The sequence below is a fragment of the Mobula birostris genome, chromosome 7 (assembly GCF_030028105.1).
Source record: "Mobula birostris isolate sMobBir1 chromosome 7, sMobBir1.hap1, whole genome shotgun sequence".
In the NCBI taxonomy this organism is placed as follows: domain Eukaryota; kingdom Metazoa; phylum Chordata; class Chondrichthyes; order Myliobatiformes; family Myliobatidae; genus Mobula; species Mobula birostris.
The window spans coordinates 142,563,056-142,575,594 of record NC_092376.1 but is presented as its reverse complement, the minus strand read 5'-3'; the positions used below and the strand labels follow the sequence as shown (position 1 = coordinate 142,575,594).

Here is a 12,539-nt window from a genome sequence, read left to right as displayed (position 1 = left end):
AAATACTTCTTTTAGTATTTGGAGAAATTATTCCTATTCCTATTCCTCTCATAATGTTCCCTTTATTCTTTGGCTGGTTTAAATTTCATTTTCAAGTGCATTCTCATTTGCTCCTGCACATGCATGCTCACCAGTCACTAGAGAACATTTCTCTGAAACAGAATGTCTCAAAATTAGCTGCCAAAGTCGAAACTAACATTTCCTGGACTAAAGTCAAACAAATTGTGCTTCCACTATATTGAACGTTTCCCATGCAGCAGATGCTCAGTTCTAGTAGTGGTATTGTTGTCTTCCAAATAGAATACTGTTCTCCAAAATAATTTTTAAATTCAGACAACAACCCCCTTATATACAAAACTGTCGAAGCTTACTGGCAGCATACCAGTACACAGATTAGGAACAAAATGGCCTTTGGAAAAATGAGTTATGAGTCAACCGAAACATGCAAAGAAGTTCATCCTTGGTCATTACAGCACTATATAGTAGTGGCGTCACATTCTACTTCCACTTCCAACAGTCAGTGGAGCAGAATTTCAAAAGCAAATGAGAATCCATAGGAATTGCGAGCCATATCTGTTCCATCACATTGTCCCCACAACTCTGATTATATCCCACAGCACAGCAACAATGGCAACTGTCTCTAGGTGTTTGCCTCTCAGTTAAGAAGCGATCTGTAATATTGATAGGAAGTAACGACAAAAAAGGATTTATTCTAATTAAGTTCATCAGTGTTACATAAAATATAGTTAAAATATAATCAAAAACTGCTCAAACTATTCTGCAAGGTTACAGTTTATGGAAGAAAGGTATTTTAAAATCTTGTTCGTAAAAAGAGGCTTATATTTTCCTCAATTAGTAACAATAGAGATTTTAGATCTGAATCATTCTATTTCACTAGGATTTTATTTAATGGACATATGATTGCCAAAACTTTTGGCAGAGAACCTTGAAAATTTTAATCTGTTCAAAAACATTTGGTTAACTCAGATAAGTAAAGTTGAAGTAATCTTTAATTCTAATGAATAAGTTAAATTAAATGCGTAAGAGAGAGAAAGAGAGAGAAATCGGAAACGATATAAAAGCATGCTAAATCAACATATTATTTATTTGGTTAACTTCAACAACTTAAGTCAAATGAAAAACATAGAGTTATATATCCAAATTTATCAATGACAATTAAGACAAATGAAAGGGAAACATAGATGAATAGGTGAAATTGCAGCTGATAGATATTAAAATTAACTACTTTCCACCTAATAACACCTTTCTGTCTATAATAAAGTAAACCACGCCACAGTACTTTACAGGGTGATTGCTGACAAAATTTAATATTGCACATGAGAAAATGAAAAGAGAGAGATCAGGGACTGCAGGTGGGAATTGGAAAGGACGAGGTGAGGGACTACAGGTGGGAATTGGAAACAGAGAGGTGAGGGACTGCAGGTGGGAATTGGAAACAGAGGTGAGGGACTGCAGGTGGGAATTGGAAACAGAGAGGTGAGGGATTGCAGGTATGAATTGGAAACAGAGCTGAGGGACTGCATGTGGGAATTGGAAACAGAGAGGTGAGGGACTGCAGGTGGGGATTGGAAATGGAGAGGTGAGGGACAGCAGGTATGAATTGGAAATGGAGAGGTGAGGGACTGCAGGTGGGGATTGGAAATGGAGAGGTGAGGGACTGCAGGTGGGGATTGGAAATGGAGAGGTGAGGGACTGCAAGTGGGGATTGGAAATGGAGAGGTGAGGGACTGCAGGTGGGGATTGGAAATGGAGAGGTGAGGGACAACAGGTATGAATTGGAAATGGAGAGGTGAGGGACTGCAGGTGGGGATTGGAAATGGAGAGGTGAGGGACAGCAGGTATGAATTGGAAATGGAGAAGTGAGGGACTGCAGGTGGGATTGGAAATGGAGAGGTGAGGGACTGCAAGTGGGGATTGGAAATGGAGAGGTGAGGGACTGCAGGTGGGGATTGGAAATGGAGAGGTGAGGGACAACAGGTATGAATTGGAAATGGAGAGGTGAGGGACTGCAGGTGGGGATTGGAAACAGAGAGGTGAGGGACTGCAGGTGGGAATTGGAAACAGAGAGGTGAGGGATTGCAGGTATGAATTGGAAACAGAGCTGAGGGACTGCATGTGGGAATTGGAAACAGAGAGGTGAGGGACTGCAGGTGGGGATTGGAAATGGAGAGGTGAGGGACAGCAGGTATGAATTGGAAATGGAGAGGTGAGGGACTGCAGGTGGGGATTGGAAATGGAGAGGTGAGGGACTGCAGGTGGGGATTGGAAATGGAGAGGTGAGGGACTGCAAGTGGGGATTGGAAATGGAGAGGTGAGGGACTGCAAGTGGGGATTGGAAATGGAGAGGTGAGGGACTGCAGGTGGGGATTGGAAATGGAGAGGTGAGGGACAACAGGTATGAATTGGAAATGGAGAGGTGAGGGACTGCAGGTGGGGATTGGAAATGGAGAGGTGAGGGACTGCAGGTGGGGATTGGAAATGGAGAGGTGAGGGACAGCAGGTATAAATTGGAAATGGAGAGGTGAGGGACTGCAGGTATGAATTGGAAATGGAGAAGTGAGGGACTGCAGGTGGGATTGGAAATGGAGAGGTGAGGGACTGCAAGTGGGGATTGGAAATGGAGAGGTGAGGGACTGCAGGTGGGGATTGGAAATGGAGAGGTGAGGGACAACAGGTATGAATTGGAAATGGAGAGGTGAGGGACTGCAGGTGGGGATTGGAAATGGAGAGGTGAGGGACTGCAGGTGGGGATTGGAAATGGAGAGGTGAGGGACAGCAGGTATAAATTGGAAATGGAGAGGTGCGGGACTGCAGGTATGAATTGGAAATGGAGAAGTGAGGGACTGCAGGTGGGATTGGAAATGGAGAGGTGAGGGACTGCAAGTGGGGATTGGAAATGGAGAGGTGAGGGACTGCAGGTGGGGATTGGAAATGGAGAGGTGAGGGACAGCAGGTATGAATTGGAAATGGAGAGGTGAGGGACTGCAGGTGGGGATTGGAAATGGAGAGGTGAGGGACTGCAGGTGGGGATTGGAAATGGAGAGGTGAGGGACTGCAAGTGGGGATTGGAAATGGAGAGGTGAGGGACTGCAGGTGGGGATTGGAAATGGAGAGGTGAGGGACAACAGGTATGAATTGGAAATGGAGAGGTGAGGGACTGCAGGTATAAATTGGAAATGGAGAGGTGAGGGACTGCAGGTATGAATTGGAAATGGAGAAGTGAGGGACTGCAGGTGGGATTGGAAATGGAGAGGTGAGGGACTGCAGGTATAAATTGGAAATGGAGAGGTGAGGGACTGCAGGTATGAATTGGAAATGGAGAAGTGAGGGACTGCAGGTATGAATTGGAAATGGAGAGGTGAGGGACAGCAGGTATAAATTGGAAATGGAGAGGTGAGGGACTGCAGGTGGGGATTGGAAATGGAGAGGTGAGGGACTGCAGGTGGGGATTGGAAATGGAGAGGTGAGGGACTGCAGGTGGGGATTGGAAACAGAGAGGTGAGAGACTGCAGGTGGGGATTGGAAATGGAGAGGTGAGGAACTAAAGTTGGGGAATTGTAAACAGAAAGTTGAGTGAGTGCAAGTGTGAACTGGAAAGAAAGAAGAGAGGGACTGCTGGTGGGAACTGGAATCAGTGAGGTGAGGGAATGCAAGTGGGAATTGGAAAGGACAAGGTGAGGGACTGCAGGGAGTAATTGGAAATAGAGAGGTAAGGGGCCGCAGGTGGGAATTGGAAACAGATATGGGAGGGACAGGTATGTGGGAATTGGAAACCGAGAGATGAGGAATGGCAGGTGGGTACTGGAATCAGTTAGGTGAGGGACTGCAGGTGGGAATTGAAAGCAGGAGGGTTTGGGACTGAAGATGGGAATTGGAAACAGAGAGGTGAGAGACTACAGTTGAGAATTGGAAACAGAGAGGTGAGGGACTTCAGGTGGAATTCTAATCAGAGAGGTGAGGGACTGTAGGTGGGAATTGGAAACAGAGAGGTGAGGGACTGCAGGTGGGAATTGGAAACAGCGAGGTGAGGGACTGCATGTGGGAATTGGAAACAGAGAGGTGAGGGACTGCAGGTGGGGATTGGAAATGGAGAGGTGAGGGACTGCAGGTGGGGATTGGAAATGGAGAGGTGAGGGACTGCAGGTATAAATTGGAAATGGAGAGGTGAGGGACTGCAGGTACGGATTGGAAATGGAGAGGTGAGGGACTGCAGGTATGAATTGGAAATGGAGAAGTGAGGGACTGCAGGTGGGATTGGAAATGGAGAGGTGAGGGACAGCAGGTATGAATTGGAAATGGAGAGGTGAGGGACTGCAGATGCGGATTGGAAATGGAGAGGTGAGGGACTACAGGTATGAATTGGAAATGGAGAGGTGAGGGACTGCTGGTGGGGATTGGAAACAGAGAGGTGAGGGACAGCAGGTGGGAATTGGAAACAGAGAGGTGAGGGACTGCAGGTGCAGATTGGAAATGGAGAGGTGAGAGACTGCAGGTGAGGATTGGAAATGGAGAGGTGAGGAACTAAAGTTGGGGAATTGTAAACAGAAAGTTGAGTGAGTGCAGGTGTGAACTGGAAAGAAAGAAGAGAGGGACTGCTGGTGGGAACTGGAATCAGTGAGGTGAGGGAATGCAAGTGGGAATTGGAAAGGACAAGGTGAGGGACTGCAGGGAGTAATTGGAAATAGAGAGGTAAGGGGCCGCAGGTGGGAATTGGAAACAGATATGGGAGGGACAGGTATGTGGGAATTGGAAACCGAGAGATGAGGAATGGCAGGTGGGTACTGGAATCAGTTAGGTGAGGGACTGCAGGTGGGAATTGAAAGCAGGAGGGTTTGGGACTGAAGATGGGAATTGGAAACAGAGAGGTGAGAGACTACAGTTGAGAATTGGAAACAGAGAGGTGAGGGACTTCAGGTGGAATTCTAATCAGAGAGGTGAGGGACTGTAGGTGGGAATTGGAAACAGAGAGGTGAGGGACTGCAGGTGGGAATTGGAAACAGCGAGGTGAGGGACTGCATGTGGGAATTGGAAATGGAGAGGTGAGGGACTGCAGGTGGGAATTGGAAACAGAGAGGTGAGAGACTGCAGGTGGGAATTGGAAATGGAGAGGTGAGAGACTGCAGGTAGGAATTGGAAACAGAGAGGTGAGGGACTGCAGGTGGGAATTGGAAACAGAGAGGTGAGGGACTGCAGGTGGGAATTGGAAACAGAGAGGTGAGGGACTGCAGGTGGGAATTGGAAACAGAGGTGAGGGACTGTAGGTGGGAACTGGAATCAGTAAAGTGAGGGACTGCGGGTGGGAATTGGATTCAGAGCGATGAGGGTCTGGAAGTGGAAATTGGAAATACTAATGGTAAAATGTGATGAAAGTGTTTGAAATCAAAAATTAGAACTTTAAAATTTTGCATTTGCTGGAATGCACATCTGTGAAAACAAGCATGATGTCATTAAGGAGTAGGTTGAACTTAAAGAATTGACAGTTTTTTTTGGATGAGGTCAGGTTATGGAAAGTGTTGCACTGTTGCCTCTCCGGATTAAGAATGAAGTCAATTTAGAGGAAACGAAACCATGGACAAGAGACTTTCTCCAACAGTTAGAAGTCTGGGACTGAGACTGACAATAGTGTTTATACTGGAATCTAGATAAAGAATAGTCAGAACCGTGCAAGACTAATTAAGGGCTTTAATAGGAAACTGTACTTAACACAAATCTAGTGGATCTCCAAATGATTGTGAGAATTTCAAATTTCTAATATTAAGATTTATAAGTGTAAGAAAGGAATATAAATTCAAATTTGGTAAGGCATACTTAATATGCTGTTGAATCGCGTCTTAACTGAACGATTCATCAAACATGAGGAGCAGGATAGCCAACTCCAGCGCAGTAACCAGACCCCGCAATTCCATTACTTTATTAATATATAAAAACTGAATTCTGATGCTCTCTGAAATATACAGAAAATAATAACGATAGACACGAGGATGGCCGACGGTTATGACAATTTGAAGTCAGGTTTTCAATTAAGGAGAATACATTATACAAAATATTTTACTAAACATCTCCGAAATTGAAGGCTTTGTAGAAGAGCAACGTTTATTAGGAGCCTGGCTTCAGCAGAGGTGGTCCATTAATCCTGCGCAAGATCTAAATGTTTAGTTTACACAAGTGATTTTCTTATCATTTTGATCAACATTTATTTTTCAACAAATATCAACAAAACAGATTACTTGTAGTTTTCTGCGTCGCTTTCACCAAAATCTTTCTGTACGCAAGCAAATAGGACTTTAAACTACAGTAACATTAAATACAGATTTCCATATTTCAAAAGTTCATAATTGTCCCCATAACTACGTAAGATACAACAGTTATACCTTTGTATTGTTTAGAAATATTTTATAGTTAATTAATGAAACTTCTTCCAAAAAAAAGTTATTTTCTGGCTGACAAGTTCTTTTCTGGGTTGTCTCATCTGTGTCAACAGATTAGCCAAGATAATATACTGTAAATTTACTAAACCGATCAGAATTATCAGACCCAATGGAAATTTGCTTGCTGCTATCGCACCAAAACACGATACACGATACACGATACGGCGAATAAAATTACTTATACATTATGAGAAACTACGCAGTAATGCACCCATAGGACTACATAGCCAAAACGCAAGATTATGTGAAAGGAAAAGTAAACAATGACGAAAGAAATCAAGTTCTGGGTTCGTGGTGGTGGTGGTGGTTGGGAAGAAGGGATGGTTGGGTGGGAAGGGTAGTTGGTGAGGAAGGTAGAGCAGAGTGTGAGAGACCTCCGTTCACGATGCATTGTAAAAATCCCCAGCATTTTAAAACTGGCTTTCCGCCTTGCTTACCACACATCGTACTAGAAACAACTCCAAGACTAAAGAAACTCTCCCCAGCGACTACGAGACTTTCTCCAGGACAGCCTGCTCAACTATTCTTACTCCTCCTCTCTGTCCTACTTAAACAGCGCGCATCCCGAAACTTCAACGCCCTTGTCTCCGATTGGCGCGCGATGCTTGACGATTTTGACAAGAGCAATACCACAGGACTGGGTGCGGTAGTTTGACAGGTTGGGGGTGCCTTGGTCATCCGGGACACTGAAGAGCGAAGTTACGCAAATTAATATTGTAACTATACGTCAGTTCTGATTGATGAAGATGCCTTTCATTAATTATTTTACACTCAAATCCGGAATTATAGTTCAACTGGATTACAAAGCAAGGAAATAAATTATTTGGAATAATACACCAGAGTGTTCCCGGTAAAACTTATAAATGTACAGTTAATATAAAGGTTTTCAAACTGTTTCAGATTTCTATCTGATGAATGTCTATATAAACTTCTGGAATATTAAATTCCCTTGGGATTTTTTTGGAGGAAAAGAGACGGGAGAGTTTTGGTGGCACAAGAGGTTGCCGATGTCCCCAGGGAGTTTTTTTTTCCCACATCACTAAATAAAGATTTTTTCATCCTGGTCTCTAACTGCATAATTCTCAGCTCTGTTCAGGATGCTTCTACCTTCTTCCAAAGTCCATGGTAGATTACCATGGTAGATATATCATTCCAACCCATTCTTCAGTCACATTATTGCAACACAGCTTGACTATCCTTTCTCCTCTATCAGTCCTTTCCCTCCTGTGTCTGCAGATCTTCTGATATCTTTCTCCATTTTAATAATTCGCTTCTCAGCAGAAACCAGACCTTTCCTCCATGCCACCACACTGTCCACTTGACTGAACATGTCCCTAAATCAAACAACTTTTCATTTGACAACACTCACTTCCTCTAATGGGAATTAGCTTGGATCCTTCAATTGTGTGGCATTAATATATTTTAAAGTTACTCAGTTTTCTGGGAACTGCATGTTGTCAGTTAGGCCAATATTTATTGTTCAATCCTGACACCCCTTGAGAAAATGGTGGAGCTACAGTACCCTCTTGAAATATTGCAGTCCTCCTTGTGAAGGTGGCCTCCATGCTGCTATTGGATTTGGAATTCAAGATTTTGACTCAGCGATGATGGAGAACTAGCAAAATATTTCAAATCAAAGTACAGTATTATAGATCACAGGTAGGGGAACCCGCAGATGGTAGTGTTCCTATGTGCTGGCTGTCCTGGTCTTTCTTGGTGGTAGTAGATTTGGGAGGTAGTGTCAGAAGAGCCTGAGTAAATAACTGCAGTGCATCTGGTTAATCCTGCACACTGCAGTCACCCTCTGTAACTGGGGTGTTGGCTCATCTCATGGTCATTGCCCTCAGCCATTTCTAGATTTCACAAGGAGCGAAACTAATTTGCTGGACAGCGGCTTCTATTGAAGGCAATCCCTGAGATCATTCACCAGTTTGCTATTTCTGGTTGAACATTCTTTGCTCTGCTCTTACTCAGATCCCCTCCTTTACCTAGGGCAATGATATATTTACCTCTGCTATTTCCTTGTTTTGAATTGAAATGCAAAATTTTGTAGATAATTTACTTACTTCACTGTCCTTTAGCCTATCTCCAACTCTTTCCTCCCCTTCTATTTATCTATCCCCATTTCTCAGAAAAACGCAAGTAATGAATATAAAGTGTAAACTCAGCAATTCCCTCTTTCTTTCTTTGTCCATCCATGTATTTATTTATGTATTTGTTTGTTTGTGTGTTTGTTTTTTCTGGTCAGTTAGTTATTTATTTAGAGACATAGAGTGGTACAGCCCTTCTGGCCCAGTGAGCCGCACTGCCAAGCAGCTCATCTATTTAACATTAGTCTAATCACAGGACAATTTACAAGGACGAAATAACCTACAAACCGGTATGCCTACAGACTGTGGGAGGAAACTGGAGCACCCAGACAATACCAACGTGGTCACGGAGAGAATGTCAACTTTCTTAAAGAATGGCACTGGATTTGAACTCCAAACTCCAACACCCTAGGTTAGAATAGTGTCACGCTAACCACTATGCTACCATGGCATCTGTGCACCTGCCTTTTCACTCTACTCTATATGCCTACAATTTTTCTCTCTGTCTTATGGTGCTACCTCCCATTTATGTGCCTCTTGTTTGTAATCACCTTTCATTACATGTGTCTGCTCATTCGTATATCACTTCTCTCTTTCTCCTGGAATATATTTCCGTGGTTCTCACCAACACCCAGCACCTCCACTGTACGTGGTCTACCCACACTATCCCCTTTCCACTGTAAGCACAAAGGACACAATATTTGCACTTTTATCTTCATCCCACTACCCACAACCCTAGATATAGTCGAAATTTCCAATTCAAGAAATTGACGATAGAAACTCAAGCACAACAGGGTGGAGCATTTCAACTCGGGAATTAGACTCAAATGTTTCATTAAACTTACTTCGTAATTTATTGTGAAATTTGTCAATAAATTCCTTCCCTGTATGCATCATTATTAAACAATGAAAAAGCAAACCACATTTATTTTTAGCCTTTTTTTCATATTTTGAATTGTACTGAATTTACCAGAAAGAGTAACTGTAGGTAAACATTTCTGAATAATATTAGTTTGCAAATTTCAATGGCATGAGTGCACCACCTGTAAAATTCTTAAATGAACAGTTTGCCAAACCTGGTTTCAAATTATTTTTATTAGTTCTGTTAATCATGATCAACATCTGCCTGCCCGCTCCTCCATACTGATCACCTTCTCATATGATCTGTGTCAACGCAGGTGACGTAGCACTGCTCTTCAGCGTTCAGCATCCAATGTCCTTTCCAAGTGAAATGTTGAATTCAACAGACAAACTGCAGATTAGGTGACTGCTTCAAAGGTGGTGATGGATCAGAATATTGAAGGTAGGTTGAAAATCTGGTTGAAAGGTGCCATAACAACAGCCTCTCGCTCACCATCAATCATCCAAAGAGCTATTATTGACGACAGGAGGACGGTCCATGCCCTATTCTTGCTGTTGGAAAACAGATATAGGAGTCTTCGGTCCCACACAACTAGGTTCAGGAACAGTTTTTACCCTTCAACCAACAGGATCCTGAACTCTCACCTCAACTCTGAAATGATTCCACAGTCTACGGACTCACCTTCAAGGGCACTACAACTCAAGCTCTCAATATGTACTTGTTAGTTCCTTTGCTTGCTTGCTTGCTTGTTTGTTTATTTATTTATTTATTTATAATGTATTTGCACGATTTATCTTCTTTTGAACATTGGCTGTTTGTCGGTATCTGTGTACAGTTTTTCATTAATTCAATTGCATTTCTTCAATCTACTGTGAATGCCTGCAAGGAAATGAATCTCAGGGTAGTATATGGTGACATACAGTATACATACTTTGACAGGAAATTTACCTTGAACTTTACCTGGTAAGCCTCTATGCAGATTGCAAGCTGGAAATGGTTGGTGTTTTCAGTTGCCTGTCACTCAATTCCTACTGGTATCTTGGCCCTCAGCCTCCTAAATAATTCCACTGATGCTTAATGTACAGTACGCTTAAAGAAAACATCTTGAATTTCATCAGTATATAACATGGCCTCTCAAATTCAGTATTCATTTGTAACTTTCAGAAAACCATTCTGCTAGTCCTAGTTTTACTTCCTTCAGACTAGATTTTTGTTTTTTTATATGTTCCATTGCAACCTGATATCATTTGATCTCTTCTGCCTCCACCTTTCCTCCCCTCCTCCCCTTATCTACTGCTGTATTACTTCACATACCACACAGTCCATTCAGTTTATTGTGTCTGAGATTATCAAGGCAGCAAAACAACTCATTTCACACCACAGATAATAAACTTGGTTCTGATTCTGAAAGAGCTACCCAGCCTAATCCCAGATCCAACCCTCAGTCAGTAGACTTTTAGAAAACAGCTCTTCAGGTATACATCCAAACATGCTTCAAATGTGATAAAGGTCTGTAACCCAACACTCCCCCCACTCCACTCCAAACCTCAAGCAGTGACCCCCTGATCTCTGCCAGGATCCTCTTATCCTCCTCAATAGCTCCACAAATCACCTTAAATCTTTGAACCAGGGGTTCCCATCTGTTATGTGAAACAAGTCCACCATCTCCAAGCATGTCACAATTTCATATGAGCCTCAACTACGGCTCCACCCAGCTTCCTCTGTTCCAGAGGGAATAACTCCATTTTACATCGTCTTTAGGATTAAGGAAATCATAATGGTACAGAAGGCCATTTGGCCTTTTGACTTAATCGTTCCATTCCCTTCTTCTTTCTCCAAAGACCTGTAATTTTTTTCCCTGCATTTGCCTATCCATTTCCTTTTTAAAAGCCTTTACTAACTCAGTTTTCATCATGGGTACAAATATTGCGTTACAGCAGTCTTTGTCTTTTATTTGTCCTTCTGTGCCTTTTACCAATCTCTCCAATAATGAACTTGTACAACTCAGACAAATGCCCTTTCAGTCGATTTTGCTCCGAGGAGAATAACACCAGCCACTGCAGGCTAACCTTCCAGCAGAAATGATCAGAATCAGAATCAGGTTTATTATGACCGGCGTGTGATGTGAACACCTGGAGAATAAAGACGCATACGTAAGGCTCCTTTTCATTGACTACAGCTCTGCCTTTAACACCACCATTCCAAATAAACTGATTCCTAAGCTCCGGAACCTGGGCCTTAGCACTCAGATCTGCAAATGGATCTTCAACTTCCTCACAGACAGGACCCAGGCTGTAAAAATAGGGGACAAGCTCTCCTCTACAATCACTCTGAGCACCAGTGCCCCACAAGGCTGTGTACTCAGCCCCCTGCTGTACTCACTGTACACCAATGATTGTGTAGCCAAGTTTCCATTGACCAATTTATAAGTTTGCTGATGACATAACAATTGTAGGCCGTATCTCGGGTGATGATGAGTTTGAGTACAGAGAGGAAATTAAGAACCTGGTGGCATGGTGAGAAGACAATAACCTATCCCTCAATGTCAGCAAGACGAAGGAATTGGTTGTTGACTTCAGAAGGAGTAGCGGACTGCACGACCCAATTTACATCAGTGGTGCGCAAGTGGAATAAGTCAAAAGCTTTAAGTTCCTCGGGGTCAATATCACAAATGACCTGACTTGGTCCAACTAAGCAGAGTTCAATGCCAAGAAGGCCCACCAACGCCTTTACTTCCTGAGAAAACTAAAGAAATTTGGCCTGTCCCCTAAAACCCTCACTACTTTTTATAGATGCACCGTAGAAAGCATTCTTCTAGGGTGCATCACAACCTGGTATGAAAGTTGTCCTGTCCAAGACCGAAAGAAGCTGCAGAAGATCGTGAACATGGCACAGCACATCAGACAAACCGATCTTCCATCCGTGGACTCACTTTACACTGCACGCTGTCGGAGCAGTGCTGCCAGGATAATCAAGGAAACGACCCACCCAGCCAACAGACTTTTCGACTCTCTTCCCTCCGGGAGAAGGTTCAGGAGCTTGAAGACTTGTACGGCCAGATTTGGGAACAGCTTCTTTCCAACTGTGATAAGACTGTTGAACGGATCCTGACCCGGATCTGGGCCGTACCCTCCAAAT

At 43.2% G+C, this 12,539-nt stretch overlaps 1 protein-coding gene across 1 annotated transcript in view; it reads right to left on the bottom strand.

The window, feature by feature from the left end:
* LOC140200840 (glutamine--fructose-6-phosphate aminotransferase [isomerizing] 2-like) overlaps window positions 1-6,950 on the bottom strand; it is a 46,869-nt gene extending 39,919 nt beyond the window's left edge. Inside the window, exon 1 of the mRNA XM_072264471.1 lies at window positions 6,887-6,950. Coding sequence (XP_072120572.1) covers window positions 6,887-6,893 — 7 coding nt within the window. The 5' untranslated portion in view covers window positions 6,894-6,950. The remainder of the gene's footprint in view (window positions 1-6,886) is intronic.
* Between the last annotated feature and the right edge of the window lie 5,589 nt (window positions 6,951-12,539).